The sequence below is a fragment of the Agelaius phoeniceus genome, chromosome 30 (assembly GCF_051311805.1).
Source record: "Agelaius phoeniceus isolate bAgePho1 chromosome 30, bAgePho1.hap1, whole genome shotgun sequence".
Lineage (NCBI taxonomy): Eukaryota > Metazoa > Chordata > Aves > Passeriformes > Icteridae > Agelaius > Agelaius phoeniceus.
The window spans coordinates 6,086,562-6,114,124 of NC_135294.1; the positions used below are offsets into that span (position 1 = coordinate 6,086,562).

Sequence of the window (27,563 nt, forward strand, 5' to 3'; positions counted from 1 at the left end):
GGACACCGAGATAACGACTACGGACACTGAGGCAACGACTACGATCACCGAGGCACTGACAACCGACACCGGCAGCCATGCCCGCTCCGCGCCGGAACCCCGGGGCCGCCCCTGCCCCGCAGCGCCGCGACCGGCCCGGGCCGGGGGAAGACCGGACACGGACCGGAGCATCCCCCGGGCCGAGGAGGACGGAGATGCCCCAGACCCGGCCCCGGCCCTGCCCCGGTGCGAGGCGAACGCTTTCGGTGACGGGGCCCGGTGCGCCCAGGCCCCGCCCCTCCCGGAACCCTCTCAGCCAATCGCATCGCTCCGTCCCGCTCCAGCCCCGCCCCTCATTGTTTCCCAACAAAGCAAAGCGTTCTATGCCCCGCCCCTCATTGTTGGCACTCGGCTCCCATTGGCTGCGGCCGAGAGGGCGGGGCTAAGCCTGGGTATATAAAGCGGCGGCGGGGGCCGCGGGCTCAGTTCGGTTCCAGCGGCGGCAGCGGAGCGGGACGGGAGGAGCAGAAGATTCAACAGCGGAGCGCCGGCCGAGCCCTCGGAACCACCAGCCCCGGAGCGCCGGCACCGCCCGCGTCCTCGGTGCCGCCAGCCCGGAGCCCGACACGGGGTGGTCGTTGGGGGAGGGTTGGGAGGGATGGGGATCCGCCGATGCGCCGCTTGTCGCTGTCCTTGTGTCTTTAATCGCCGCCGCCTTCTCGGTACCGGCCCCTCCGAACGGGAGCGGGACCGGCACCGCCCCCCCGGCTCAGCAAAGGTAAGGAGCGAGACCCGCCGGGGCACCGAGGGACCACGCCGGGCTCCCCGATCGGGGGCCACGGCCACCGCCCCGGCCTGCCCAAGGTAAGGGCATGGAGAACACGGCGCCCCCAAACTGGGGGGTCGGACACCAACCCCGGCTCGGCAAAGGTAAGGACAGGCAACCCGGGGCACCGAGGGACCACGCTGGGCCCCCCCAAACCGGAGGGGTTCGGCCACCGCCCCGGCCTGCCAAAGGTAAGGGACAAAATAAAATTGGCAAAATAAAATTGGCAAAATACAATTGGCAAAATAAAATTGGCAAAAATCCCATGAAGTGCTGTGGCTGATCTCTGCTGGCTCCATGCGTCGCTCACCACCCGCACAAATCACGAAGCCTCCCCCAAAAGTGGGGCTGGGACCCCCAGAGACCCCTCCCCATGGGCCTGGGGCCCTCAAAGACCCCTCCCCATAAACCCAAGCACCCCAGAAATGGGGCTGGAACCACCAGAAATAATAATAATAATAGTAATGTTAATAGTAATACTAATAGTAATAAATAATAATAACCATTCCCAGGGATTGAGCACACAGCACGGGGTGGGGTTCACGCCCAGGGGGGCAGCCCTGGGCCCCTCCTGGAGCTCTTTATTCACCGTGGCAGGCTCAGCCCTTGGGGGCCGAGGTGAAGATGCGCAGGCCGTGCATGTGCTTGATCTCCTCACTCAGCGCCTGTGGGACAAGCGCAGCTCAGGGGCTGCCCTGGCCTTGGAGCGGCCTCAGCCACAGCCAGGGGTGCAGCCTCAGCCCCGTGGGTTCCCTCTTCTCCATCCACTCTCCCCCATTCCCTGTTCCCTCTCCCACATCCCTTCTCTCCCATTCCCTCCCCCCAATCCCCTCTCCCTTCCCCTCTTCCCCCTCTCCACATTCCCTCTCTCCCTGTTCTCTCTCATCCCCTCTCTCCCCCGTTCCCTCACCCCCATCCCCTCTCTCCATCCCCTTTCCCCCATTCCCTCTCCCTGTTCCCCTCCTTCTCCCCATTCCCTCTCCCCTATTCCAGCTGTTCCCTTTCCCTCTCTCCCATTCCCTCTTTCCCATTCTCTCCCATCCCCTCTGTCCCGTTCCCTTGCCCCCATTCCCTCACCCAAACCCCCTCTCTCCTGTTCCCTCTGCTCCATTCTCCCTCCCTGCCCCACACCTGTGTCACCATCCTGTGCTGCTGCACCGGGCGCTTCTCCCGGAACTCCTCGGACTCCACGTGGATCTCGTACATGTCACCGCAGCCTCCTGGGAACCCGCCCCAATTAACGCCAATTAAAATCCATTAAAGTCACTTGAAGTCAAGGCTTGAGCACCCTCACACTCCTGCCCTGTCTGGGGGTCCCCACAGCCCAGTGGGTTTAAAAAGAAATCTGGGTTTGGGGCAACCAAGAGTGGGGTAAGGGCAATAAAATCTAGGTTTAGGACCACAAAGAGCAGGTTTAGGACAATAAAGAGTGGGCTTCAGATAGAAAGAGCGGGTTTAGGACAATAAAGAGTGGGCTTCAGGTAGAAAGAGCGGGTTTAGGGCAACCAAGAGTGTGTTTAGGGCAATAAAAACCAGGTTTAGGACCACAAAGAGCAGGTTTAGGACAATAAAGAGTGGGCTTCAGATAGAAAGAGTGGGTTTAGGGCAATAAAGAGCGGCTTTAGGGCAATAAAAAACAGGTTTAGGGCAACTAAAAGTGGGTTTAGGACAATAAAGAGCAGATTTGGGGCAACCAAGAGTGGGTTTAGGGTAATAAAGAGTGGGTTTAGGACCACAACGAGCGGGTTTAGGCCCTACCTGAGATGTCCACCACCTTGATGGCCGAGGCCCGCGGGAACTTCTCCCGCAGCAGCTGCGCCAGCCGTGACTCCCCATCGGTACCGGAGGCCAAACCCCGCCAGGAGCGGCAGCGCAGGAACAGCTGGGGGGAAACGGCCCTGAGACCCCTGGGGGGACCCCAAAAACAGCCCCGGGAACGGGGGAAGGGAAGGGGAAGCTGCCGGCACCGGCGGAGGGCACAGGAAGCTGCGGAAGCCTGGGAGATGCGGGCGAACCGGGAGAAGGAGGGACGGGAACGGGCGCTGCCACCACCGGAGCATCGGGCGGTGGGAACGGGGCCTGGGGAGGGGCAGGAGGGGTTACCCGTGCCTGGGGACATTGTGAGGAGCGGAAGCACCGGGAGCGGTAGAAGGAACGAGGGAACACCGGGAGATGGTGGGAAGCGGGCCCGGGGATGCTCATTGTGAGGGGGCGCGGGCCGCGCTTACCGGCACCGGGGGGGACACGCAGGGAGGGGACGGGTCGGGAGGGGAGCACGGGCAGGGGAAGGGCAGGGGGACAAGGGCAGAGGGACGCGGGGATAAGGACAGAGGGACACGGGGACTGACGGACACTCACCGGGCCCCGGCTCAGCCCCGCCGCCGCCATGCCGGGGGCGCGCCGGGGTCACCTCCGCCTCAGCCAATCAGAGCGCGCCGCTGGGAAAAGGGGCGGGGCCAGCGCTGCGCCGCCAAGAGCGCCCCCCGGTGGCTCGGAGGACCAGGAGAGGCCGCGACGCCCCCCCCAAAGGGCCCCCAAAAAGGGTCCCCAAAAAGGGTCCCCTCCTGACCCCAAAAAAGCTCCATCCTGACCCCACAAAAAGCCCCATCGCGGCCCCATAAAAAGCCCCCTCCTGACCCCATAGTGGATCCCCTCCTGATCCCACAAAAGGTCTCATAGTGACCGTACAAATGGCTGCATCCTGACCCCACAAAAAGCCCCCACCAGACCCAAAAAAGCCCCCACTTGGCTCCACAAAAAGTGCCTCCTGACCCCATAGAGGGCCTCATCCCGACCCCATAAAGGGTCCCCTCTTGACCCCATAAATAGCCCCCTCCTGACCCCACAAAAGGCCCCACCCTGATCCTACAAAAGTCCTGGTCCTGACCCCACAAAGGGTCCTCTCCTGACCCCGTAAAAAGCCCCCCCTTGACCCCACAAAAGTCCCCTCCTCCTCCCCCACTCTATTCCCATATCCAGGGTCCCATCCCGACCCCCAAAAGGATCCCATCCCCCCCCTCATCCCATAGATGGAGCCCCCATCCTGGTCCCCCCCAAAGGACCCCCAGTTCCCATACCCAGAACCCCATCCAGACCCCCCAGTCCCAAAAACCCCAACCCCAAAAACCCCAACCCAAAAATCCCACAAACCCCAATCCCACAGGAATTGCAGCCGAGCCTGGTGTTGAGTGCAAAAAATAAATATAAAATTTATTAAAACACCCACAATATTTTAAAGGTATCGGGAATAATAACACAGCCCAACTCAGAATAAAATACAAATTAAAATAAACAACAACAGAACAAAAAAACCCCAAAAAAACAAAACCAAAACCGGAGGGAAGGATCCAAACTTGCGATTTTTAGGAATCCTAAAAAATAAATTTATTGAAACATTGGGGGGAAAGAAAAGGAGGGAAAAGGGGGAAAAACAACACAGAGAGAAAGGGAAAATGATACAAAATAAAATTATCGGCATCGATTTCCTGTCCTAGGAGTATCTACAGTTTAATTACATGTTAATTAATTCATTAATTAATTAATCCTATTGCCTTGAGACGTGGGAAAAAATTCTACCGCTCCTCGATCCGCCCCGAAACTTCATTTCAAGTAACCCCAGAGCCGAGCCCAGCCAGGAACCCCAAGGGGTTGGGACGCCCCCGGTGCCTCCCCCGCAGCTGCCGCCGTCCCCAGAACACCCCAGGAAAAATTGCAAAAACACACGAGAACAAATCCCAAATAACCCCGGAACAGCCCAAGAAAAATCCCCAAATAAATCCCAAAACCCACCGGAATAGCCCAGAAGAAATCCCAACATAAATCCCAAAAAGCGCTGGAATATCCCTAAAAAATCCCCACAAAACCCCCAAAATAAATCCCAAAAAGCACCGGAATACCACAGAAAAAATCCCAAAAGAAATCCCAAAATGAATCCCAAAATAAATCCCAAAAAGCACCGGAATGCCCCAGAAAAAATCCCAAAAAAAAATCCCAAAAGAAATCCCAAATAATGCCAGAACACCCTAGAAAAAGAATCCCAAAAAAGCACTGAAACATCCCAGAAAAAAATCCCCAAAGAAATCCCAAAAACCACTGGAACAGCCCAGAAAAAAATCCCTGAAAAATTCCCAAAAAATCCCCAAAAAAATCCCAAAAAGCGCCAAAAGAGCCGCCCCGCCTACGGCTGAATTCCCAGATCCCAGGAGAAATGACGCTCGGGTTGTAAATTTGGAATTGCCATGGTGCAAAAAAAGAAAATAAAATAAAAGAAAGAAAAATAAAATAAAATTTAAAAAGTAAAATAAAATTTAAAAAAATAAAATAAAATAAAACAAAATAAAATTTAAAAACAAAATAGAATTTAAAAGAAGAAAATTCCAATAAAATAAAATAAAAAATAAAATAGAATTTCCAAAATAAAATAAAATAAAATTTTTAAAAATTGAATTTAAAAAAATCCGAGTAAAATAAAACAAAATAAAATAAAACAAAACAAAATAAAATAAAATAAAATAAAATAAAATAAAATAAAATAAAGTAACATTTCCAAAATAAAAAATCCCATTGACCCAAAACCTCTCCTCGCTCCCAGAACCCAAATGAGGAAATTACGGCGGGGTCAAAAATCCCTGAAGGAGGCGCAGAAATGGGGAAAACCCGGGCGGGAAAGGGAAAAGGAGGGAAAATTGAGAGGATGCCTGATCCCAGAAATGTGGGAAAGGATCCCAGAAAAGCAGGAAAGGATCCCAGAAATGTGGGAAAGGATCCCAGAAAAGCAGGAAAGGATCCCAGAAATGCAGGAAAGGATCTCAGAAAGGATTTTGGAAATGTTGGGAAAGGATCTCAGAAATGGGGAGAGGATCCCTGATCCTGGACGAGCTGCACCCGGGGCTGGGGGCTGAGGTATCTGCTGGGGGGCGCGGGGGGGAAGTAGCACCAAGAAACCCCAAAAAAAGGAAAAATCAACCCAAAAAAGGGGGAAGGGGAAAAGAAAGAGGCGGGAGGAGCTGGGGGAAGGCGGGAGGGGATGAGAGCGAGGAGCTGCGGGAGCCTGGACAGGGCTGGACACGGTGCTGGACATGGGACGGACACGGGATGGACACGTGATGGACACGGGATGGACACGGGATGGACACGGGATGGACACAGTGATGGATGTGGTGAACGACATGGGATGGACACAGGGATGGACGTGGTGATGGACATGGGATGGACATGGGATGGACATGGCATGGATGTGGTGCTGGCACAGTGCTGAGCACCAGCAGCACAGGGTTGGTTACTCAAGGTTGGTGCTGAAGGGGAACAGCACCAGGACTGAGCCCAGCCAAGCAGAGCCATGGGGGTGCCCAACCACCGTGTCCATCTTCCATGCCCAACCACCGTGTCCATGCTCTGGGCAACCACCGTGTCCATGCTCCGTGCCCAACCACCGTGTCCATCCTCCATGCCCAACCACCGTGTCCATCTTCCATGCCCAACCACCGTGTCCATGCTCTGGGCAGCCACCGTGTCCATGCTCTGGGCAACCACCGTGTCCATCTTCCATGCCCAACCACCGTGTCCATGCTCTGTGCCCAATCATCAAGTCCATGCTCCATGTCTGAGCACCATGTCCCTCCTCCATGCCCAACCACCATGTCCATGCTCCATGCCCAACCACCGTGTCCACACACCGTGTCCAAGCCCCTTGGCCGAGCGCTGTGTCCACACACCCCAGCTCAGCACCACGTCCACACATTGTGGCCGAGCACCGTGGCCGAGCACCGTGGCCGGGGTGTGTGTCCAAGTGCCGTGTCCATGCCTGAGCACCACCATCGAGCACCATGCTCAAGCACCATGTCCACAACACGTGGTCAAATCACACCGTGGCCGAGCACCATGGGCCGTGTCCAAGCACCACGGCAGAGCACGGCTCCAGGAGCCATGGCCAAGCACTGAGTCCAAGCACCAAGCAGAGCACCCGTGTCCATGTGCCACGTCTGAGCACCGTGTCCACCCATCACGTCCACAGCGCAGGGCCAAGCACCAATGTCCATTTACCATGTCCGAGCACCATGTGCAAGCACCAATGTCCGAGCACCATGTCCAAGCACCAGGTCCATGCACCGTGTCCACACACCCTGGCTGAGCACCGTGTCCACACATCATGTCTGAGCACCGTGTCCGAGCACCACGTCCATGGTGGCATGGCTGAGCACCGTGCCCGAGCACCATGTCCATGCACCATGTCTGAGCACTGCGGACGAGCACTGACCACACATCATGTCCACACACCACAGCTGAGCACCACGTCCATGGTGCATGGCTGAGCACCATGCCCGAGCACCATGTCCATGCACCATGTCCATGCACCAAGTCCGAGCACAGGGGTCAAGCATCGTGTCCACACACCATGTCCATGCACCATGTCCGAGCACTGTGGTCAAGCACCATGTCCACACACCATGTCCATGCACCATGTCTGAGCACAGGGGTCAAGCACCATGTCCACACACAATGTCCGAGCACCACAGCAGAGCACCGTGCCCGAGCACCATGTTCATGCACCAAGTCCAAGCACCAAACACAGCACCATGTCCGCACACCACGTCCGAGCACCATGTCCATGATGCGTGTCCAAGCACCATGTCCAAGCACCGTGGTCAAGCACCATGTCCGAGCATCATGTCCATCATGAGTGGCCAAGCACGGGGACCAAGCACCATGTCCGAGCACCACGTCTGAGCACCACATCCATCATGTGTGGCCAAGCACGGGGACCAAGCACCATGTCCAAGCACCACGTCCAAGCACCACGTCCGAGCACTGCACTGAGCACCATGTCCGAGCACCATGTCCACAAGGAGTGGCTGAGCACTGTTCCTGAGCACCACGTCCATGACCATGCTATGTCCATGACCTGTGGCTGAGCACCATGACCGAGCACCATGTCCATGACCACACTATGTCCGTGACCTGTGGCCGAGCACTGAGCCTGAGCACCGAGTCCGAGCACCGCGTCTATGATGTGTGGCCGAGCACCGTGTCCGAGCACTTACGTCCACGCGCCGTGTCCGAACAGCCTGTCCAAGCACTGTGGCTGAGCACCATGACCACACACCTGTCCAAGCACTGTGGCTGAGCACCATGACCACACACCTGGCTGAGCACCCTGGCCAAGCACCATGACCACACACCTGGCTGAGCACCCTGTCCAAGCACCATGACTACACGCCTCTCCAGGCACTATGGCCAAGCACCATGACCACACACCTGGCTGAGCACCTTGTCCAAGCACCATGACCACAAACCTGGCCAAGCACCATGACCACACATGTGTCCGAGCCCTGTGGACACCTGGCTGAGCCCTGCACCTGGACATCACCTCCAGCACCTCATCCTGGGACCCACAGGGAACGGCTCCACCACGACCCCGGCCGGCGGCACGCCTCGGACGCGGCGCCTCTTTCAGTTTGCATAAACCCAACCAGCTCCCGGCACGCCTCGAGCTGTCGCTCCGGAAAAGTAAACTTCCTTCTCAACGACATTGCTTAAATTTTGTATTTTTTTTGTTTTTTTATCTTGGTTCCTTAATTTGATATATACATTAGTAGCACCTCAGCGAGATGGAATCAGGCAGAAGCGTGATACAGTTTGTTAAAACACCATAGCACCGTTTGTATTACAAGATTTCATTTAATAAAAATATGCCTTATAGAGCCCACAAAGCGTACTCCAGTATTAAAAGGAAAAATCAGCAATTGAGGCACCTCAGGGATTCTGGTTTCCTTCTCCTTCCCATGCCTCATCCCGAAAGCATCGAGATGGAGGGGGACCCAAATTGCATCCCTCGTTTCCTGCCCGAGGCGAAGCACCGTGGCCAGAAAAACCAAAGCGGGACGGAGGAGCCGGTCGGGGCTCCCCGTGCCGAGCCCTCCCTGGGGTTTCCACCACGGCTGTTGTTCTAGCACCATTGTGGCCACGACCTGCTGCAAAACCAGGTCCCCACATCCCACTCGTTAAAAACATCATCCCTCCCCCCCGAGCTCCGCGACCCCCGCGGCCTCGGCACGGGCGGGACGAGCGCGGCCGCCGGGACGGGTAAAGGGAAAAGATTTTGCTTGGAAACAGCCTCTCAGCAGCAAGGGGTAAAGAGCTGTGCATAGATTTCGAGTTTGTGTAGAAGTCTGAAGCGTGCGAATTCGTAATGACTGAGAGTTGAGGTAGGTTAGACAAAGTTTATGTAGTGTAAAAACGTTGAGACTGCAGCAGTTCTCGCTCCCCGACCCGCGGCGCCGGCAGCTCCCCGCTCTCCCGGGCTGAACCCGCCGCGCTGGACCGACCCCTCCCTGCACCGAAAAACCTCTGAGGAAGCAGGACTTAGACAGGTTACACGGACCATCGCCTTCTCCCAACGCTCCTTCTCCTCCAAGGCACCCCCGTCACGCCAGCCAGAGACCCCGGGCGACAACAGCGGGGCCGGCACCCGAACCCGGCCCCGCGTCGTCCCCGCTCCGCGTCCCAAACCACGGCCACACGGCGGGTCCCCGGCATCGCCCGCCGGCGTCCCTAAAATCTGACTCTTACAATCCTGATATGCTATTGGGTATTTCTAAGAAAAGCGGGAATAGCTCGTTGAGTTTCCTTGTCAAATATACGCGACTTTACAGATTACGGTTAAAAAACGAACAAAAAAACAAAAACCAAAAAAAAAAAATCATTAATGATGAAGGACGGACAAAGCATGTTAAATATTCTGCCAGTATTTACAGTTCTCCCACGATAATCTTGTTTAAAACATACTGCTTCAAGTTGGGGGGGAGTGGGGGGAGAGGAAAGAGGGGAGTTGTTTGCTTTTTTAAGTTTCGCTTTCATTCTTTTTTTTTTTTTTTTTTTTTTTTTTTTTAAATCTAGGTGAAAGTGCTTTTAAAAAAATTTCTTTCCCTATTTACAGGTTTAAAATCAGACCACGTCAATGTTCAGGCTGTTTTACCGAGATCCTGCTGATCCGTGCCCGTGCGCGAGGTGGGGGGAAGGAGGGTGACGGTAAACACGAGGTGATCCCGCACGGCGACGGCGTCGGCGCTGCCCCGCTGGCTCTCCAAAAGGCACCTCAAAGTGCAAAAGCAACGACCCCGCCCGGGGACGCCGGCCCCCGGCTCCGGCCGCGCCGCGGGGCAGCTCGGCCGCGCTCCGTCCGTCCCGGCGCCGGGCGGGAAGTCTCGACTGAGAGTGTTCCAAAAGCACCACGCGGTTGTCGTCGTTGCTGGGTTATTGGTTGGGTTGGGGTTTTTGTTTTGTTTTTTGTTTGTTTGTTTGTTTGTTTTTTGAGGGAAGAACGGTGATCCGTAGGAAGGAGGGATGGCACCCGGGGAGAGAAAAGAGCACCGAGCCCCGGCGGCGCTGGCCGCGGCTCGCCGGCACCGGCGGGGAAGGCGGACCACCAAGTCTTGGGGTTCGCTCTTCCCAGAGCCGATTGCACGGAGAGAAAGTCCCCCGGAGACGGAAAGCACCAGACTTTAGCAACAGTGATGTACAGAGAGCAACACTCGCTATTCACAGTTTGGGGTTGGTTTGTGTTTTTTTCCTGTTTTTTGTAAATTTTTTTTTTCTTTTTTTTCTTCTGTTTTTGTCCCGTCGGCTCCTACGGAGACGCCGCCGCTGCCGCTCGCCCCGGAGGCCGTGGGCAAAGGAGCCCCAAGTCCGAGCCCGAGCTCGCCCCCCGGCAGCGGCGTTCCCCAGCCCGGACGTGTCCTGAGGTCTCCGGCGCCAGGAGCGACGCCGGCTTTGCTCCGCGGCGGCAGAGCCGATCCCGCCGGAGGCGAGGAGCCGGGCGGAGACGCACCGTCCCGGGATGGCCCGCTCGCTCGCGGGCTCCCGTTGCTGTGAGAAAGGTCTCCTCGAGCTGCAGAATTGGTATTTTTAGGTCCTTGGAATAAAAATAATTGGATGTTCAGCGTGTCCGGCTGACAGTAAAGCACACGGTCCCTCCAGCCCCCACGCGGAGGAGATGGAGGGAGTCACCTCTTGCCTTTGAGCTGGTTTGGTGTTCAGGTTGGTTTGGATTCATGATTAGGGTGGTTTTTCAATGTTGGCTTCTCTTTCGAAGATCGGCTTCGTCGTTGTCATCGGAGTAAAAAATAAAATAAAATCAAATCCAACAAACAGGCCATTTTAAGTAGAATTAAAAACCTCTCCTTGCGCAAGGACGCTAGGAAATTCATCCGAGGCTAGATTAAAAAACATGGAGATATAAATATGAGATTACCTAAAATCATCAAACAGCATCGTTCCTCTTGGGTTTTTTAACCAAGTTTTGCTTGCTTTGCCAACTCCTCGCTGGGCACAGCTCCCCGACGGCGTGAGCCCGCGCCGGCTCCGCTGCTCCCGAGCACGCGCGTTGGGTTCGTTTCCTATGGGTTGGATTTTATTTTTTTTGTTTTTTGTGGTTGTTGTGTTTCGCTTCGGTTTCGTCTATTTACTTTTGTTTTCTTCTCCCCCACGCCCGAGGAGAAAGCACCACGAAGCAACGCCGGGCTGCGGCGCTGCCGAGGGTTGAGGTAAGATGGGGCCATGGCGGTCGCCTCGGTCTCAGATCCAGCGGCTGTAGGGGCCCGTCACCTTGGTGTAGGCGTAGGAGGACACAGTGATGGCGGAGTTGGTGGGGATGGCCACCGCCTGCCGCGTGGGCACAGAGTCCCTCCTCTCCTTGCTGGGCGCCTCGGTCGCCAACGCGCCGCCCCACTTGCGCTTCTTGGCAAAGGCTTTGGCGTCCGGCGGCAGCCCCAGACGCGCCGCCTCCTCCTGCCGGGCCCGAGCCCGCTCCGCCAGCTGCTTCACCTTGGCCTCCCACAGCGCCAGGCCGTGGTTGGGCTGGTTCAAGTTCTTGTGTTGGTAGAAGACGAGGGAGATGCGGGTGGGGTGGCAGCGGTTGGGTTTCTTCAGCGGGGTGGTGGCGTGGAGCTCGCGGCGGGCGCACTCGATGAGGATGGAGCCGTGGGCGGGCGCCACGGCAACGCCGCCGATGTTCTCATCCAGGAAGTTGTGCTCACTGTCCGACCACTCCTCTTCCTCTTCCTCCTCCTCTTCCTCCTCCTCTTCCTCTTCCTCCTTCACCGCCTTCTCCGGCAGATCCTCCTCCAGGCCAAAGGGGTCCCACGTCTTCTCCTGGCGGGGCCCTGCCACCCCCTTCTCACCCACCGCTGCCTCCCACGGCTTCTCCGCCAGCCCCGGGCTGGGCGCTGGCGTCCTCCGCTCCTCCACCTTCACGGAGCCCCACGGCTCCTCGGGGAAGTTGGGGAGCCCTGGCAGAGCCGAGCTGAACCCCAGTGACCCCAGCAGGCTGGGGGTGCCTGTGCCCGCCAGCGCCGTCTCCCCCAGCTTGCAGGGGCTCCACGGTTTCGGCAGCAAGCCCGAGCCGTGCGGTGCCGCCGCCGGCGGCTCTCCCGCCAGGACGTTGGACCATTGCTTCTCTGGCGGCGGCAAGCGCACGGCAGCGTCGAAGGCGCTCAGCTTCTCCCGCCCGCCCGAGCCCGGCGCCAGCGCGCTCCACGAGCCCTCGGCCGTGCTAGTCCTCTCGGGGGAAGCCGTGCCCTGCGGCGCCTTGAAGGGGCTCCAGCGCTGCTCCGGCGCCGTGCCGTGCGCAGGGACGGCCGGCAGCGTTAAACCAGCGCCGGGCACGGCCGCAGGGCTGGGAAGGGGCTCGATGGCGGGCGGGGGATCCGGAGGCTCCTGCTTGATGGGCCGGCTGCCGAAACAGTTCTGTGCAAACGCCTGTGCCTCCTCCGAGCCTGAACTAGTCCTGTGCGCCCCGGCCGTGGCCACCGCCGCTTTCTGCTGGCTGGCGTAGCGGTTGGCTCGCTCGTAGGTGCGCTGGTGATGGTTTTTGCTCCGCACGCCGTGCGGGATGGGCTCAGGGAAATTGCCGTTCCCGTAGGTGTGGTTGAGGTTCTCCTGCAGAGCCGAGACGTCGGGCTTTTTCTCGTAGCCGTTGCTGACCCAGCTGCTCCCGCTCCTCTCGGGCGCCCCGTAATTGAGAAACTGCGAGGGGAACACGTGGTTGCTGGAAAAGCCATAATACCCGAAGGAGGGAAGCGCGAACTTGGAGTGAAACCCGTTCACGGAAGGCAGATTGGGCTGTGCATAGTAGGAATGGTAAGAGTAAACACTGTTCATGCTGTACGGGTCGGAGGGCCGGCAGCTGCCCAGCACCGAGTAGCTCTCCACCACGGCGTTGCCGTTGTACTTGAAGGCGTTGTAATGGCTCTGGGGTTCCACCTTGATGGAAGGTTTCAGCGGCTGCGGGGGTATCCCGCCTTTCAACGCCATACCTGTGGGACAGCACACACAGCCCCCGTGACCTGCCGGCCGAGGGAGCCACCAGAAGGGAGCCAGGACCCCAGAACGGTCGGCCAGACTCAGAAATCCCACGGTGATGGGTTTGCCAGCCAACTGCAGAGGTTGGCATCATCTGCCATCACCTGGCACACCGGCATCGATTCGCACCTTTGTGAAAACCCAGGTTGGCACAGAGATGCCATCCAGCACCACAACACAGCAGCCCAAAAAAGGTCCCCAACCACATCCCCATCCCCTCGCGCGCTTTCCGGGCAGCTCGGGGTGGCAGGACCTCACCTCTGCCCCCGTTACCTGCATTTGGCTGGAGCGTGGGGAGCTCGAGCGCTTCCTGCTTGATCTTCTCTGGCGTCATCAGCTTCTCTTTCTGCAGCTTCTTCCTCTCGGCAGCAGCTCTCCTGGCTTCCAGCTGCCGCTGCCGGCAGGACTTGGCGGGCTCAGGCAGCTTGCGGACCTCGCGGGGGAAGGACGTGAGCACCTGGATGGCCCCGCTGCCCACCTTGGCGTTTTGGTTCTCCTCGCTGCCGAACTCATCCGTGCTGGACATCTTGTAGAGGGGGAGGACGTGCAGCTGCTCATCTTCGGGAATTTTCCCCACCACACGATTGTCTTCCTTTGTCAGCGTGCAGACCTGGCCGGAGCATGTGCTGTCAGTGGGATGCTGATGGATGTGGCCTGTGCTGGATGAGCCAAACCTCCCACTTCTTCCCCACACTGACAGGAAGCCACAGCAGCCTGGCACCCCCCCAGCCTGCTCTGGTCCCCAGCTGGTATCTGGAAACCTCCCATGGGGTCTGGGTTGGACAAAAGTAGATGCTGGTGTCTGTTAGACCTGAGCAGCCCATGTGAGGTGTGCCCACCCCAAACACCTGGAGTCACGAGGGTGGAACAACTGGGGATGACACCCCTCAAAATGAGCATCCCCAATTAGAGGGGAGCACCTTGAAAAGCCCTGCCAGGTGCCTGCTTACCACGGTGCAGCCGTTGTAGAGGTTGTGCTGGTCCTTGTGAGCGTGAGCACAGAAGTCCATGCACGCTGTCACCCCCGAGAACGGCCTCCCCTCCTTCAAGCCCAGCCGGCAGTCGATGGCTACATCCTCGTTGGTGACCTGTGGAAGGAGGAGCTGGTTACCCAAAATCCCTCAACAGCAGCACCCCACACCCATTCCAGCCGTGTGTGCCAAGGGTGGGATGAGCAGGACCTGGTTTTGGTAGGCTTGCGGCGCCAGCCTCTTGTAAAGCGGAGCAACCTCGGTGGCCAAGTCCTGAAAGCTTCTCCGGAGCAGCTCTTCCTGCGGTAGGGAAAAGAGGAGGATGTCTCCCAGGGGTTTTGGCAGCAGGGATGGAACTGGGGACAGAGTCCACAGACGCCACACAGCAGCCAACCCTTCCCATGACATCCACCACAGCACAAAGCACATGGCTTAAATTCCTTGTGAGGATTTGGCCATCCAAGCTCCAGCCTCATTGTCCTCTGGGATTTCTAGAGGCCCCATTCGTGCCACCTTTCCTTTCCTCATCTCTAGCCCATAAAAACCCTTCATGGAATCCTATTTTCATAGTCCTGACAGGAAAGGAGCTCCAAACCACCACCCCACCAGCGCTGCCCCTGCTCCACCTCCATCACCCACCTCTTTGGGGTTGTCTCCCACCAGCCTGAACTTGCGGGGAGTTTTGCTGCGGGCGTATTTGCAGCCATTGAAGTACATGCTCCAGGAGCAGCCGAAGGAGAAGGAAGCACCGCAGGTGTTGGGGTCCTTGCCTTGGCACGCGCAGGTCCGGCTGGGGGGGGACACGGTGTGGGAGCGTCAGCTGCCGGTGCCGGGCGGTGAGGGCAGCTCTGGGAACGGGAGGGAGCCCCCATCCCATTCCCCATCCCATTCCTGTATCCCATTCCTGTATCCCATTCCCCATCCCACTCCCGCAACCAATTTCTGCATCCTATTCCTGCATCCCATTCCCGCATCCCATTCCTGTATCCCATTCCCACAGCCTGTTCCCATACCCCATATCCCGTACCCCATATCCCATACCCCATTCCTGTACCTTATATCCTGTACCCGATATCCCATACCCCATACCCCATATCCCATACCCCATTTCTGTACCCCATATCCTGTACCTTATATCCCGTGCCCCATTCCCACACCCCATTCCTGTACCCTATTCCTGTACCTTATATCCCGTCCCCCCTATCCCATACCCCATTCCCGTACCCCATATCCCATACCCCATTCCTGTACCCCATACCCCATATCCCACACCCCATTCCCACCCCATCTCCCCCCAGGCGCGCTGCCGGTGGGACTCACTCGTCGTTGAGGCCGCAGCGGCGGCTGGTGGGGTTGCCGTACTTGGTGAGGGTGTCGGTGAGCTCCTGGTAGAGCGTGTCCCCCAGCGTGCGGGGGATGCCCTCCCAGGCCAGGATGAGGATGATGATGACGGCGTTCTGGCAGTGGTGGCCGGCGCGGTGCCGCACCAGGCACAGCAGCTTCTCCTCCTGGTTGTGTCTGCGGATCACCTGGAACGAGAGGGGCTGGCTCGGACCTCACGGCATGGGGAATCCCACAAGCCCTGGGGTGCCCTGAGCTGGCTGAGCCCGTGCCAGGAAGGAGCTGCTGCATGGGGGAGAGGCAGGAGGATAAGGGGGGCTACAGGAGAGGGATTTGGGCTACAGGAGAAGGGTTTGGGCTATGGGAGATGGGTTTGGGCTACAGGAGAAGGGTTTGGGATATGGCAGAAGGATTTGGGCTACAGGAGAAGGATTTGGGGTACGGGAGAAAGATCTGGGCTATAGCAGAAGGATCTGGGCTATGCCCTGCATGCCTTCCCCAGTGCCCTGTGGGGTGGGGAGGGCAGAGCTGGGCATGTTCCCATGGCTGCCTTCACCCCATGGATTTTGGCAGTCTGGGAGAGCTGCTGGCTCTGGACACACCATTCCCCAGTGCCAAGTGTGGGGAGCCCCGAGGGGCACAGAGGGGAAGAGCCTGGGGACGAGAGGCACTCACCCACTTGGCGATGGGGCAGCCCCGGGAGCTCTTGCCCTCCTTGCCCGTGTAGATGACCTTCTCGATGCGGATGGCCTTGCCCTTCTCACCATACCTGCCAGGGCAGGGTCACACCCAGTCCCACCGGCCTTCATGGGCCCCTCAGGAGCCCCCAGGCACCCTCAGGAGCCCCCAGGCACCCTCACAAATCCCCACTTCCCTGACAGGACCCCACTGTCCTTGACTGGACTCCACTCACTCTCACAAGTCCCCAGTCACTCTCTCAAGTCCCCACTCCCCTGACAGGACCCCAGCCCCGCACTGAGGGGCTCTTACCTCTCCTCCATGAGCTCCCTGATGGAGGCCACGGTGGGCCCCGAGCCCAGGTGGGTGTAATAGGGCCCCTCATCCTTCTCCACGATTTGCTCTGCAGAGAGAGGAGGGGAACAGAGATTTGGGGTTTGCACCCTTTGCTGGCTGCCCTGAAGGATTCCAAACACCCAAATCCCCTCAATCCGAGCTCTTCTGCACCAAAAGTCAAGGTTTTGTTAACAGCAACTCCTTGTTCCCTGCTTTGGAAGGTTCTGCCAGCACTGAAACGCTGCTGGAGAACCCTCACCCATCAACACCCACCCCGTTTTTGGGACCCAAAAACCCTCTGAGGAGCCACAGCCCTTGGAAGCACCCTGGCAGTGACCACAGCTCCATGCAGGGAATCTGCTCTGACCACTGGGGCTCTGCTGGGTGGGAAATTCAGACCCCAAACCCCCTCCTCACCCTGCTCCCACCCAGGGCTCCTGTCCAGAACCTCTCACAGGCACTGGCCCAACTGGATGCTGCCATCATGGGATGATTTTGGGGGCAGGAAGCTCTTCCTGCCTGCTTCAGGGGTTTGGGCTATGGGAGAAGGAGAAAGATCTGGGCTATGGAAGAAGGGTTTGGGCTACAGGAGGATCTTGGGGGCTGCAAGGAGAAGATCCTGGGGATGCAAGGAAAGGATCCTGGAGCTACAGAAGGATCCTGGGGCATCAAGAAGAGGATCCTGGGGCTCCAGAAAGATCCTTGGGCAGCAAGAAGAGGGTCCTGGGGCTTCAGGAGAAGCTACAGCCCTGCACACAGCAAACCCCTGGGGGCTTTCAGGGCATGAAGGAGCTGGGGTGGGAAGTGATGGATGCCCCAGGCAGCCCCAGCACACAGGGATGCTCCAAAACCACCAGCTGGGATGTGCCCTGCACCACAGCCAGGGCTGGTCTGTGTTTGCATCCCTCTGCTCTCACCAGCCTGATTTTCATTCCCATCATGTCCAGCTGGCCGGGAGCCAGGCTGAGGAGAAAGCCGGGCTCAGCTGGGCTGCAGCTGTCCAGACAGGGATCAATATGGGAGGCTTGGAAAAAGCTCATTTTATTACAGCCTCCAACAGCTCCCGCGCCCAATAAAGCACCGAGCCCTCTCCTGCTGCATTTCTTTCTCCCTGAGAAAACAGAGAAGGGGAAGGGGGGGAATCCCCCCTCTCCCAGCCCCTAAACAAATCTTTTCCTGGCAAACTCCGAGGCTAGGTTTGAGAGGCTTCAGGAAAGCTTTCCCTCCTCTCCATGGAGTCTGGGCTCGTTCCTGCTGCCATTCACAAGCAAATAAATAAATAATCATAAGCCCCGCTAATAAATCACAGCCTGTGCTTTATAGCCCAGGGCATCCTCTGGGTGGGTGCCCCCCAAAATCCTCATCCAGCTGCTCCCAGGGGAGCACAAAGGTCCAGTCTAAATATTGGGGAGGGAATATTCAGCTCCTCACGCTCGGATGGAGGTGGACTGGAAGGACTGGGTAGGAATTCTCTAGCACTTGCTGTGAAGTCTAACAAATGCCAATGCGCACCAAAAATAACCACAAAAAAACCTCACAAATCCAAGAGTTTGGGGATTTTTCAATGCATCCCAGTGGGATTGGCCAGTGAACAAGGCAGCATCCCAGCAGTAAGCGATAAGCACAAGCATCAAACCAAAGTTTGGGTTACTCAAAGCAACCTGAACCAGCTAATTTGGCTGAAAACACCAGGGATAACCAGGTGAGAGGGAGTTTAGGTGGGTTTTGGCACTGGGACCACCATGGATTCAGCTGGTTAAGGTTAAATAGAAGGAAAACCCAACAGCCCTTTGGTTTTGCTGCTCATCCAACCCCTCCACCCCAGCACAGCCAGTGACACCAGTGCCACCCCCATGGTGACACAGCCATTTCCATCTAACTGTAAAAACAAGAGAGGAGGAGAGAAACCAAACGGGAGCTCCACAGCACTGGGGTTTCACCACGTGAGGGCCTTACCTCCCCAGAAATCAGGGCTTTGCTGATGCCATGGGTTCTGTTACCTTCCCACCCTGCAAAGCCACCTCTGCCACCCTCCCCACGCCCCCCCAGCCCGGCTGCTGGCTCACCAACACAGTCACAGGTGGGGAATTCAGCCTGGGCCCTCTTGGCAGGGGTGTCCAGGAGGCTTTTGGTCGGCGTGTCCAGGTATTTCAGCGGAGACTCCAAGAAGCCGCTCAGGGTGGGCGTCAGCGGCACCTCGTCCTTGGTGGGTGTTCTGTCGACGTCGTCCACGTCCGGGTTTTGGCTTTCCTCAGAGTAAAAACACGTGGTAGACACCACGGTGATAGCACCAGAAGACTCGATTTTGATCTGTTTGGGGGAGCGGGCAGTGAAGGGTGGCTCTGACAGCGGCCCCTTCCCTGGAGAGACGCTTTTGGGTCCGGCTTGGGGAGCGCTGCTGGGAGCCGGGGCGGTGGCCGCGGTGGTGGCCACGGTGGGGGACCCTTGTGGAGCTGGTGCTGTCCCCCCCGGCAGCTCGGCAGCCCCGGGGGCAAGCGGGGCAGGCGTCTCGGGGGGCGGCAGGTTGAAATTCTCCCCAAATTCGGCTTCAAATTGTCGGATGAGCTCTTCCAACTTGTCATCCACCATGATGGGAGCTGAGCCGGCCGGCGGGGGGGCGGCCGGCGCTTCCTCCGAGCCAGTCGAGCCCGCCGGCGCTGAGTGAATTTGGGGGCCCCCCCCGGGGGCACCCCTTTCCTGAGAGTCGGGAGCCGGGGGGACGCCGTCCAGGGGGTTTGGTGGCGGGGGGCATGCAGCGGGCAGGGGTAGTGCAAGAGGCTGGTGCGGGAAGGCCGGCGGCGGCGGCGGCTCCGTTTGCATCTCTTCGGCGGGGGGTTCGGCGGGGGGTTCGGCGGGCGCCCGAAACCCCTCCAGGCTGATCTGCCAGAGGGGAGGGAAGAGCGGCTGCGAGTCCTTCTGCTTCGCCTTCTTGATCTGCACTTGCTTGCGGAGAGGTTTGGCCGGCGGGGGCTTTTCGGGCGGCGTTTTCTTCTTCTTCTCTTTGGGCTGCTTCTCGAAGGGCTTGGGGGGCGCGGCGGGGGCGCCGGGAGCCCACCAGCCGCTCGGCCGGTCCGGGGGTGCCGCTGCTGCTGCTGCCAGGCTTTGCTCGAGGAAGAGGCTGCGCTTGTGGTGGAGATGCTGCTGCAGGACCAGCTGCGTCTTCTTGTGCAGGTCGGGCTCCGGCGGCACCGGCGGCAAGCGGGGGCCGCCCGGTGCCTCTTTGCTGGGTGCTCGCTCGGGGGGTTCCGTTTTGGGGGCTGTCACTTTGCCGGCCGTCGCTTCGGGTCTCTTGAAAGCCGCCTTGATGTAGTCGTCAGCGTTGCCCAGCAGCTGCTCCAGCTCTGCCATGGGGTCTCCAGCCCCCGCTGCCCCCTCGGCCTCCAACCCCCAGGTGGCCGCGAAGTTCCCCCGCGGAGGCGCCGCACCGAAAAATGGCTCAGGTGCCGCTCCGGGCTCCGGCGGGTAACGGGGCTCGTCCCCTCGCTGCCACGCGGCCCCCGGCGGGCCGAGGGGGCCGGGGCCGAAGGGGACGGCAGGGGGCGGCGGCGGCGGGGGCTGCCCATCGCCCGCGGGCTGGGGCAGGGCGGCCGAGAGCTGCGTGAGGGCTTCGATGGCTATGGCGGTCTGCAGGCTGATGTTCTTCTCCTTGGCGATGGTCAGCGCGCTCTGGGAAAAGGGGAGGCTGTCGGGCGGGCACGGCTCCGCAGCCTCAGGCACCGGCTGGGGGTCGATAGCACCTTCTGGGGGAGGAGGCGGGGGGATGGCGGTGGCGTGGGGCCGCGGTGACGCCAGCTCTTCTCCGAGAGCCGTCTTGATCTTCTGCTCCAGCCATTCCAGGTAGTCGGGGCACTCGGGGCCGTCGCAGTTGCAGTTGGGGGGCTTCACACCGTGCTTGGCCAAAGCCAGGGCGGCCTTGAGGGCGTGCAGGTCCTCTCCTCGTGGCACCCCGTCCGCCGTGCCCAGCCCGCCCCGGCTCATCTCCGAGTCGAACTTCTCGTAGAGCAGCGACGGCGATGCCGGCGGTGGGAGCCGGTAGGAGGAAACGGCCTCGGCCACCGCTGAGAAGGCCACCAGGTTCCGGACGTCTTCCAGGTGGGCTTTGGCAGTGGCGGGCGGCTGGCTCGGCGACCACCCGCTGGGCTCCATCAGCACGGGACCCCCCGCCTCCGGCCGGCCCCCATTCACCAGGCTGAGCCCGCTGCCCTCCTTCAGCCGCCTTTCTTCCACATAATTAATTGGCCCTTCTTCCATTTGGCTTCTGCTGGGTCCATCAACCGCGTCGCCCGCCGAACCTGTCTGTGAGGGGGGACAGAGAAGAGACGTGAGCATCCCTATGTGCTCCAACCCTATTCTTCCCCTCTGTTTCCTTCAGTTCCCCTTTCCCCATCTCATTTTCTGACTGGGGGGATGAAGATGCAGATGAGCCATGTGGGTTCTGCCCGGCTGGCTGAGTGAGGAGCAGCTCGGCTGGGCTCAGAGGGCGGCCACTTTCCACCCTGCCACCCACGTCCCCACCCCGCCACTTGCTTTCGAAATCACTCAGAGACCGTTCGGGATTTCCACCACCCGCCGAGGGCAGGGCAGGCAGGGTGTCCCTGGCTGCGGTGGCACCGTTTGCCCGCGCTGAAGGCAGCAGCACGAGGAGGAGAGGGGGGTTTTGGAGCCGTGCCAGGAGCGAACATCGCGGCCGGGAGCAGCCGTCCTTCGCCGCGGGCCGCGGCACGGCAGGAAGCCGCCGAGTTGGCTACGCCGGTGCCAGGGGCTGCTTCACCTCAAATAACCCCGTGTCTGCATCAACACGGCCGGCCAGGGCTCCCGGGGCCGTGCCAGGGACACACCAAACCCACCTGGTGGCACCCAGGAGCCCAACACCCTGGTCAGGACCCCCCCAAGGGTTCTGCCAGGGATGGAAGGGGTCGCTCTGTTCTCCGTGCTGCTGCCCCACCTCGGCACTGGGGATTTCGGCGCCGTTTGCTGATAAGCAAGGGCAGCTTCCGGCAAGCTAAAAATACAGCAGAGTTCACTGGAAAAACCATGCCAAAGCAAGCAGAGGCTGTGGGCAGAGCTTCCTGCCTCTGGATGGGGCCGCCAGCGGCCCGTGGGAAGGATCCGCAGCTCAGATTGGCGGGGAGAGCCGAAATACAAAGTTAAATACAAAGTTAAACACCAAGTTAAATACAAAGTTAAATACAAAGTTACGGCTCCGAGTGTTGAAAGTGTCCGTGTGTGGCTGCCTCAACCCTTCAGGCACCACGGCCTCGGCACAGAGTCCTTCACCCTTGGCTGTGAGAGCGTGAGCAGAGCCACGCTGCAGAGATAAGAACGCTACGCTGGAGAGATAAGAACGCTGCTGACTCCGGCGAAACCTCGGAGGAACCACTCCCAGCACGACTCTGTCCAAAAACCCCTTTTCCCCAGCGGAGAAATCCCCCAGGGCGGCGCGGCGCTGGTACAGCATCACCCCGTGGTGTTTTTAGAGGGTTTTTAGGGGGGCTCCGCTGCCTTCGGGGCCATGGGACCGGTCCGGCAGGTCCGGGGAGAAAGCGCAGCCCGGGCAGGGTGGGGACAGCACAGCACGCACGCCTCCGCTCTCCTTCGCACACCCAGCAGGGAACGGCCTCGCCCCTGCTTCCTCCGCCCTCATCTTCCTCCTCCTGCCCAGCCGAAGGGGATTTTCCCAAGCGCCGGGGAGATAAACGCCCTGAACCCCCCCTCTTCTCAAGGGCTCCGGTGCCCCAAGGGTCGCCAGCCCAGGGAAATGACGGCAAACCTGCTCTGCTCCGGGTGGGGAGCGGCCCCAAGAGCTTGGCCAGGGGAGAAGCCGCGGGGAAAGGGCAGGGGAAGCCCCAGAAATCAGCCGCAGGGCCAGGGAGGCACCTCGGGCTGCTCCTGCCCATAAACTGGGTTATGGAACCGGGCTGGGAATGTAGGAGAATAGTTCATGGTGTGAACCGAAGGGAGGAGCAAACATCGCCCTGCTGCTCCTAAAGGGTTAACCCGAAAGCCACAACCCTCCTAAATCAGTGGAGGAATAAAACTTCACTCACATACACACATATATACATATATATATATATATATATAACGATTTTTTTCCTGGCCGTCCCATCCAGCTCCTTTCGTTCCAGCCCTGCTGGCTGGGAGATGTAAAGACCCAAAAATCGATGCCCCCTCCCCATCCCGACGCACTCCGGCTGCACCGCAGCAACCCCCCCTCAATGCCCTGGGCACCAATTCCTCTGCCCTCAGCTTATTTTCCTCGGAAAAGTTTTCCCAGAGCTCCCGAACCTCCTTCCATTCACCCCGAGAAAGGAGAAAAGCTGGGGAGGGGAGGAGATAAATTAAAATAAAGAGAAAACCAAGCGATACGGCTGGGGTTAAGCACATCCCCTTCTGCATCCTCCGGGCGCTACAAAAGGGGAAAAAATCCCCGTGAGGACAACAACTTTTTTTTTTTTTTAAAATCCGTTTTTCCTCCCTTTTTAAATGCCCCCCAGTTAAAATGCCGTAAACAGAGAGAAGGAAGGGAAAAAAAAAAACCCAAAAAACAACAAAAATCAGCCACACAGAGGCTGAGGCCGGCTTGGAGCGGTTCCAGCCTGGGCTGCGCTCCCTGGGAACAGCCCGGAGTGCTCGGATCGCGGCGCGGGCTCGGGGCCGCCTCCGGCCGGGCGGCACTTACGGCTGCGGGGGCGGGAGGCGAAGCCGCGGGCGGCGGCGGCGGCGGCACCGGCACCGTCCGGGGCGGGAAAGAGCGAGCGGGGCCCCCGGGAGCACCGGGAGCCCCGGCCCTCCCCGCCCCCTGCCAGAGCAGCTGCAGGAGCCATTGGCGCCCGCGCCGCGCGCACGTACGGACCGGCCGGCGGCGGACAGACGGACGGACCGACGGACGGAGGGACGGAGGGATGGAGGGATGGAGGGATGGACGGAGGGATGGACGGAGGGAGGGGGGGATAGAGGGACAGGCGGACGGAGGGATGGACAGACGGATGGATGGACGGACGGAGGGAGGGATGGACGGACGGAAGCATGGATGGACGGATGGATGGAGGGATAGATGGACAGACAGAGAGATGGATGGACAGACAGATGGAGGAATGGATGGATGGATGGATGGATGGATGGATGGATGGATGGATGGATGGATGGATGGATGGATGGATGGATGGACCGGGGTCGGGAGCTGCACAGAACGGAGCACACACAGAGCTTGGTGTCATCCCATGCAAAAACCACACAATTTGAATAAAAGTGGAGAATCTGGGGGCCAGAGGAAGCTTGGTGGCAACGCTGAGCCCTTCCTGGGGGCTCTGGGGACAGCGGGGTGGCTCCGGGGGCAGCGTGTGCCGGGGCTGCAGCGAGGGCACGGCCGGGAGCTCTGCAGGTCAGCAGCAGCCGCTGCCAGCCGGCAGCACGGGCCGGCCAAGAGGGAGCTTTGGCTGCCGGCCCCGCTGCGGTGGAGCCCGGCCAGCCCCGGCTCTCGGGCTGTGGTTTCCTCTTCTGGCACCCACCCCGGGGATCCTCCTCCCTTGGGATGGTGGCTTTGGGGCACCGCCGGGGGAAGCCCTGAGCGCTGCAGACCCTGCAATAGCAGCCCAAGGGCAGTGCCAGGCACGGGAATGCTGCCGGGATCACACCACGCTCTGGGAGCACCATCGGAGCCCAGAGATGGGGGAACCCCTTCCCATCCCAATCCCTCCACAGCCTCCAGCTGTGGGGAAGAGGGGAGAGGCAGAGGAAGGGAAAGAGGAAGGAGAAGAGAGAAGGGGAAGGGGAAGATGGGGAAGGAGATGAAGGCAAAGAGGAAGGAGATGCGGGAGGGGATGAAGGGAGAGGAGCAGCGGGAGGCAGGCTGCAGAGGAGCGGATGACCCGAATCCAAGTCGCCACCCTGAAAGGGGAATTCAAGGAAACGGGGGAAGGCCGAGGGCTGAGCGAGAGCCCCCGGGTCCCCCCTGGCGGCCGGGGTACCCGCCCTGGTCCCGCCCCTCTCCCGCCCTGTTTCCAGAGCTGTTTCCGTGGCCCCGGCTGACCCCGGCGCCGGGGCTGAGCCGCTCCTGTCCTCATTTAGCCCGGAGAAAAGCCGGAGTAAGCCAGGGAGCTGAGCTGAGCTGATCCCCGCTGCGGGAAACCCGGCTCTGCTCCACTCCAGTCCCAGGAGCACTTCTGGGGACCCCCATGGGCACGGCCCCTTCCACCCCAGCAACCACTGCACCCCCTTTCCTCCTCCTTTGGGGTATGACGAGCTGGAATGTGATAGAATCCCACTGCCCCCACCAGTACTGGGGGCTTCCCAGGGAGATGGAGGATTGTTTTTAAGGTGGAAAAAAGATTTGTTCCCACCTCCAACCATCTCATTTCCCCCAGGAAAAGTGTTCTCCCTTTTGGAAGGGAGGCTTGAGGTGGGGATGTTTGGGGTCAGGATGGCTGGGGAATGGAGGCTCAGGGTGGGAGTACCCGAGAGTGGGGATGCTTGGGCTTGGGGTGTTTGGGGTGAGGATTTTGGGATCAGGAATGCTCGGCAAGGGGATGTTCAAAGCAGGAAGGCTTGGGGTTGGAATGCTCGGGGTGAAGATGCTTGGGGTCAGGACACTTGGGGCAGGGACAGGGAGCAGGAAAACTGGGAGCAGGGACAGGGAGCAGGAAAACTGGGAGCAGGGACACAGAACAGGGACACTCAGGGCAGGGACACAGAGCGGGGACAAGGAGCAGGGACACAGAACAGGGACACAGAGCAGGAACACAGAGCAGGGACACAGAGCAGGGACACAGAGCGGGGACACTCAGAGCAGGAACACGGAGCAGGGACAAGGAGCAGGAAAACTCAGAGCAGAACCTCAGAACTCCAGAACCTCTGGAGCCCCTCACTCACCCTGCCCCACATTCCCTGCTCCACCCCAGCTCCTGGGATGTTTCTCCATCCTTTCCAGCCAGCCTGAGGAGCAGGGCAGACTGTGCCACCAGCCCTGTGGTGACAAACCCCCCGGCCACCCCGCGGCCTCCACACTGACAGCTGCAGGGCAGGGACACCTGGAGCAGGATGGGAGCACCCAGGGATGCTCAGCCCTGCCTCGGCAGCTGCTCCCAGTGGCCGCTCCCAGCAGAGCAGTTTTTGGGAAGCCGAATGCCCCACGCCGTGTGCTCCCAGCACGGCTGCTGCTGCTGAGCCTTCCCTGCCTGGGAGCTGCCAGTTGGCACAGGCAGAGGGAAAGGCTTGGCACGGCACAGCTGCCGGCCCCGGCCCGGAGCCGAGCTCTTGAAAGGGAAAAAAAAGGAGAAAAAAAAAAAAAAAAGAAAAAAAAGAAACACCCCACGGGACTATTTTTGTTTCTCGAAGCGGTTTTTTCCTTCAACACAGCTGGCTGCCCTCGTGCCGGCTCCCAGATTGGCAAGGCTGAATCACCGAGCCTGCTCTGACACCGGGGAGGGCATGGAGAGGGGGAGGAAGGAAAGAGGAAGGGGAGGAGGAAGAGGAAGGAAAAGAGGAAGAGGAAGAGGAAGAGGGAAGTGGAAGGAGAATATGGGGAAGGAGATGAAGGCAAAGAGGAAGGAGATGAAGGAGAAGGGGAAGGGAAAGAAGGGAATGAAGAGAAATGGGAAGAAAAGTGAAAAAGGGAAGGAAGGGGAAGAAGGAATGTGAGAAAGGAGGGGAAGGGGGGATAGAAAAGGAAGATGGGGATGGGGAGGAAGGGAAACAAGGGGAAGAATGGGAAGGGGGACAGGAGGAAGGTGAGAGGGGCAGGGAAGGACAAGGACACACGGGAAGGAAGTGGAAGCACATGAGCTGTGTGGGAAAGGCCTGGGGCCTCTCCTCACCTGCCCCCCAGCCCAGCTGCACTTCCCATCCCATTCCAGCCCAATTTCACAGCCCCCCGATGCCAGCATTCCCCACAGGACCAGGCTCCATCCCCTCCTAGCCACTCCAGCCCCCAGTGGGGGCATTTCCACCCCACCAACTGCTTTGCCCTGCAAATCAGGGGGAAAAGCCAGATTTGGAATAGCGAGAAGGAAAGGTTCTCCACAGCCATGCCCTGACCAAACTGCACCCCAGCTCCCAAGGCTTTGAACAGAGGAGGGGTCCCTGCACCCTCCTGGTCCCCAGGTGCAAGTCAGGGATGTGCCAGCCAGCACCCATGGGTGCTCAGCCCCCCTCCAGGTCATCCCCATCCCGTCATACCTGGGGGATGCTGCTGTGCCCTCCCTCCCTGGGACACGGGGCTCCTCACGCCGCGCACAGCCCGACCTTCAGCACAGGAGGAGGAAGAGGAGGAGGAGGAGGAGAAGCAGGAGTGCTGCTGCCCTCCCACCTGGCAAGCACGGGCACGCTGCTGGCGCGACGGCCGGCGGGCAGGAGCCGGGAGATGAGTGGGAGCCGGGCCCTGCCCCGCCTGGGAGCAGGGAAACGCCTCCCCTCCCAAACCCACAGCTGGTTTCGCGCCACGACCCGCTCCCCATGGGGAAAAGCATCTCGTGGCAGGTGGGAGACGCAGCCCCTTCGGATGAAATCCCTTTCCCCAAAGCTGGAGGAAGGTGCACGGCGAGGAAAACGTGTTGGCAGCACAGCATGGGCAAAGTGCGGCACGCTGTACAAAGAAATCCCTTTTTCTACCCAAAAATTTCAAGCTCTCCCGCTATCCCACTGCCTCCCCGGGGGCTGGGGCCGCTGAGTCAGCGCCGGCTCTGCTGAGTCACCGGGGCCACCTCAGCCCATGAGCTCAGCGCGGGGGTTTGGCATCTCCCCGCTGCTCCTCGGCACTGCCGGGCCCCCAGGAGCCTTTGCCAACACCTCTGCCAACGTCCTGGGGCCTCACCAGCTTCTCCTCAGCCGCCCCCAAAGCCACAGCGCAAATCCAACGCCACAGAGACACAACCAACAAAGGGCGAGGACGCCGGGGAAGCCGGTGACGTTTCAAGCCTTGCCACCCTCCAAGCGCGCCGTGGTCCTCTCCAAAAACACCTCAGCACAGACCACCCACGAGCTGGGACAGCAGCCACCCTCATCCTCCCCAGCTCGCTCGCCAAAAGAGGAAACGGAACAGTGAGAGGACAGGAAAATGAAATCTGGTTTTTCCTTTT

The 27,563-nt window shown here is 59.5% G+C and overlaps 2 protein-coding genes across 4 annotated transcripts in view; both read right to left on the reverse strand.

The window, feature by feature from the left end:
* Positions 1-1,339: 1,339 nt before the first annotated feature.
* Positions 1,340-3,254, reverse strand: BOLA3 (bolA family member 3). The gene is made up of 4 exons (XM_054650662.2): positions 3,164-3,254; positions 2,564-2,687; positions 1,937-2,025; positions 1,340-1,470 (listed from the first exon to the last, which is right to left on the reverse strand). The coding sequence occupies exons 1-4, from the start codon at positions 3,191-3,193 to the stop codon at positions 1,405-1,407; spliced, it is 309 nt and encodes a 102-aa protein (XP_054506637.1). The 5' UTR covers positions 3,194-3,254; the 3' UTR covers positions 1,340-1,404.
* Positions 3,255-3,989: 735 nt separating this feature from the next.
* Positions 3,990-27,563, reverse strand: part of TET3 (tet methylcytosine dioxygenase 3) — a 28,679-nt gene continuing 5,105 nt past the window's right edge. For 2 of the 3 annotated variants that reach the window (XM_077191646.1, XM_077191645.1), the window contains exons 2-10: positions 18,555-20,784; positions 16,465-16,555; positions 16,150-16,243; positions 15,454-15,662; positions 14,773-14,923; positions 14,344-14,433; positions 14,113-14,250; positions 13,436-13,772; positions 3,990-13,116 (exon numbers count right to left, since the gene is read on the reverse strand). In XM_077191646.1, the coding sequence (XP_077047761.1) occupies positions 11,378-13,116; positions 13,436-13,772; positions 14,113-14,250; positions 14,344-14,433; positions 14,773-14,923; positions 15,454-15,662; positions 16,150-16,243; positions 16,465-16,555; positions 18,555-20,739 (5,034 nt within the window). In that variant the 5' untranslated portion in view covers positions 20,740-20,784 and the 3' untranslated portion in view covers positions 3,990-11,377. The remainder of the gene's footprint in view (positions 13,117-13,435; positions 13,773-14,112; positions 14,251-14,343; positions 14,434-14,772; positions 14,924-15,453; positions 15,663-16,149; positions 16,244-16,464; positions 16,556-18,554; positions 20,785-27,563) is intronic. The other variant, XR_013185589.1, reaches the window with a different exon arrangement.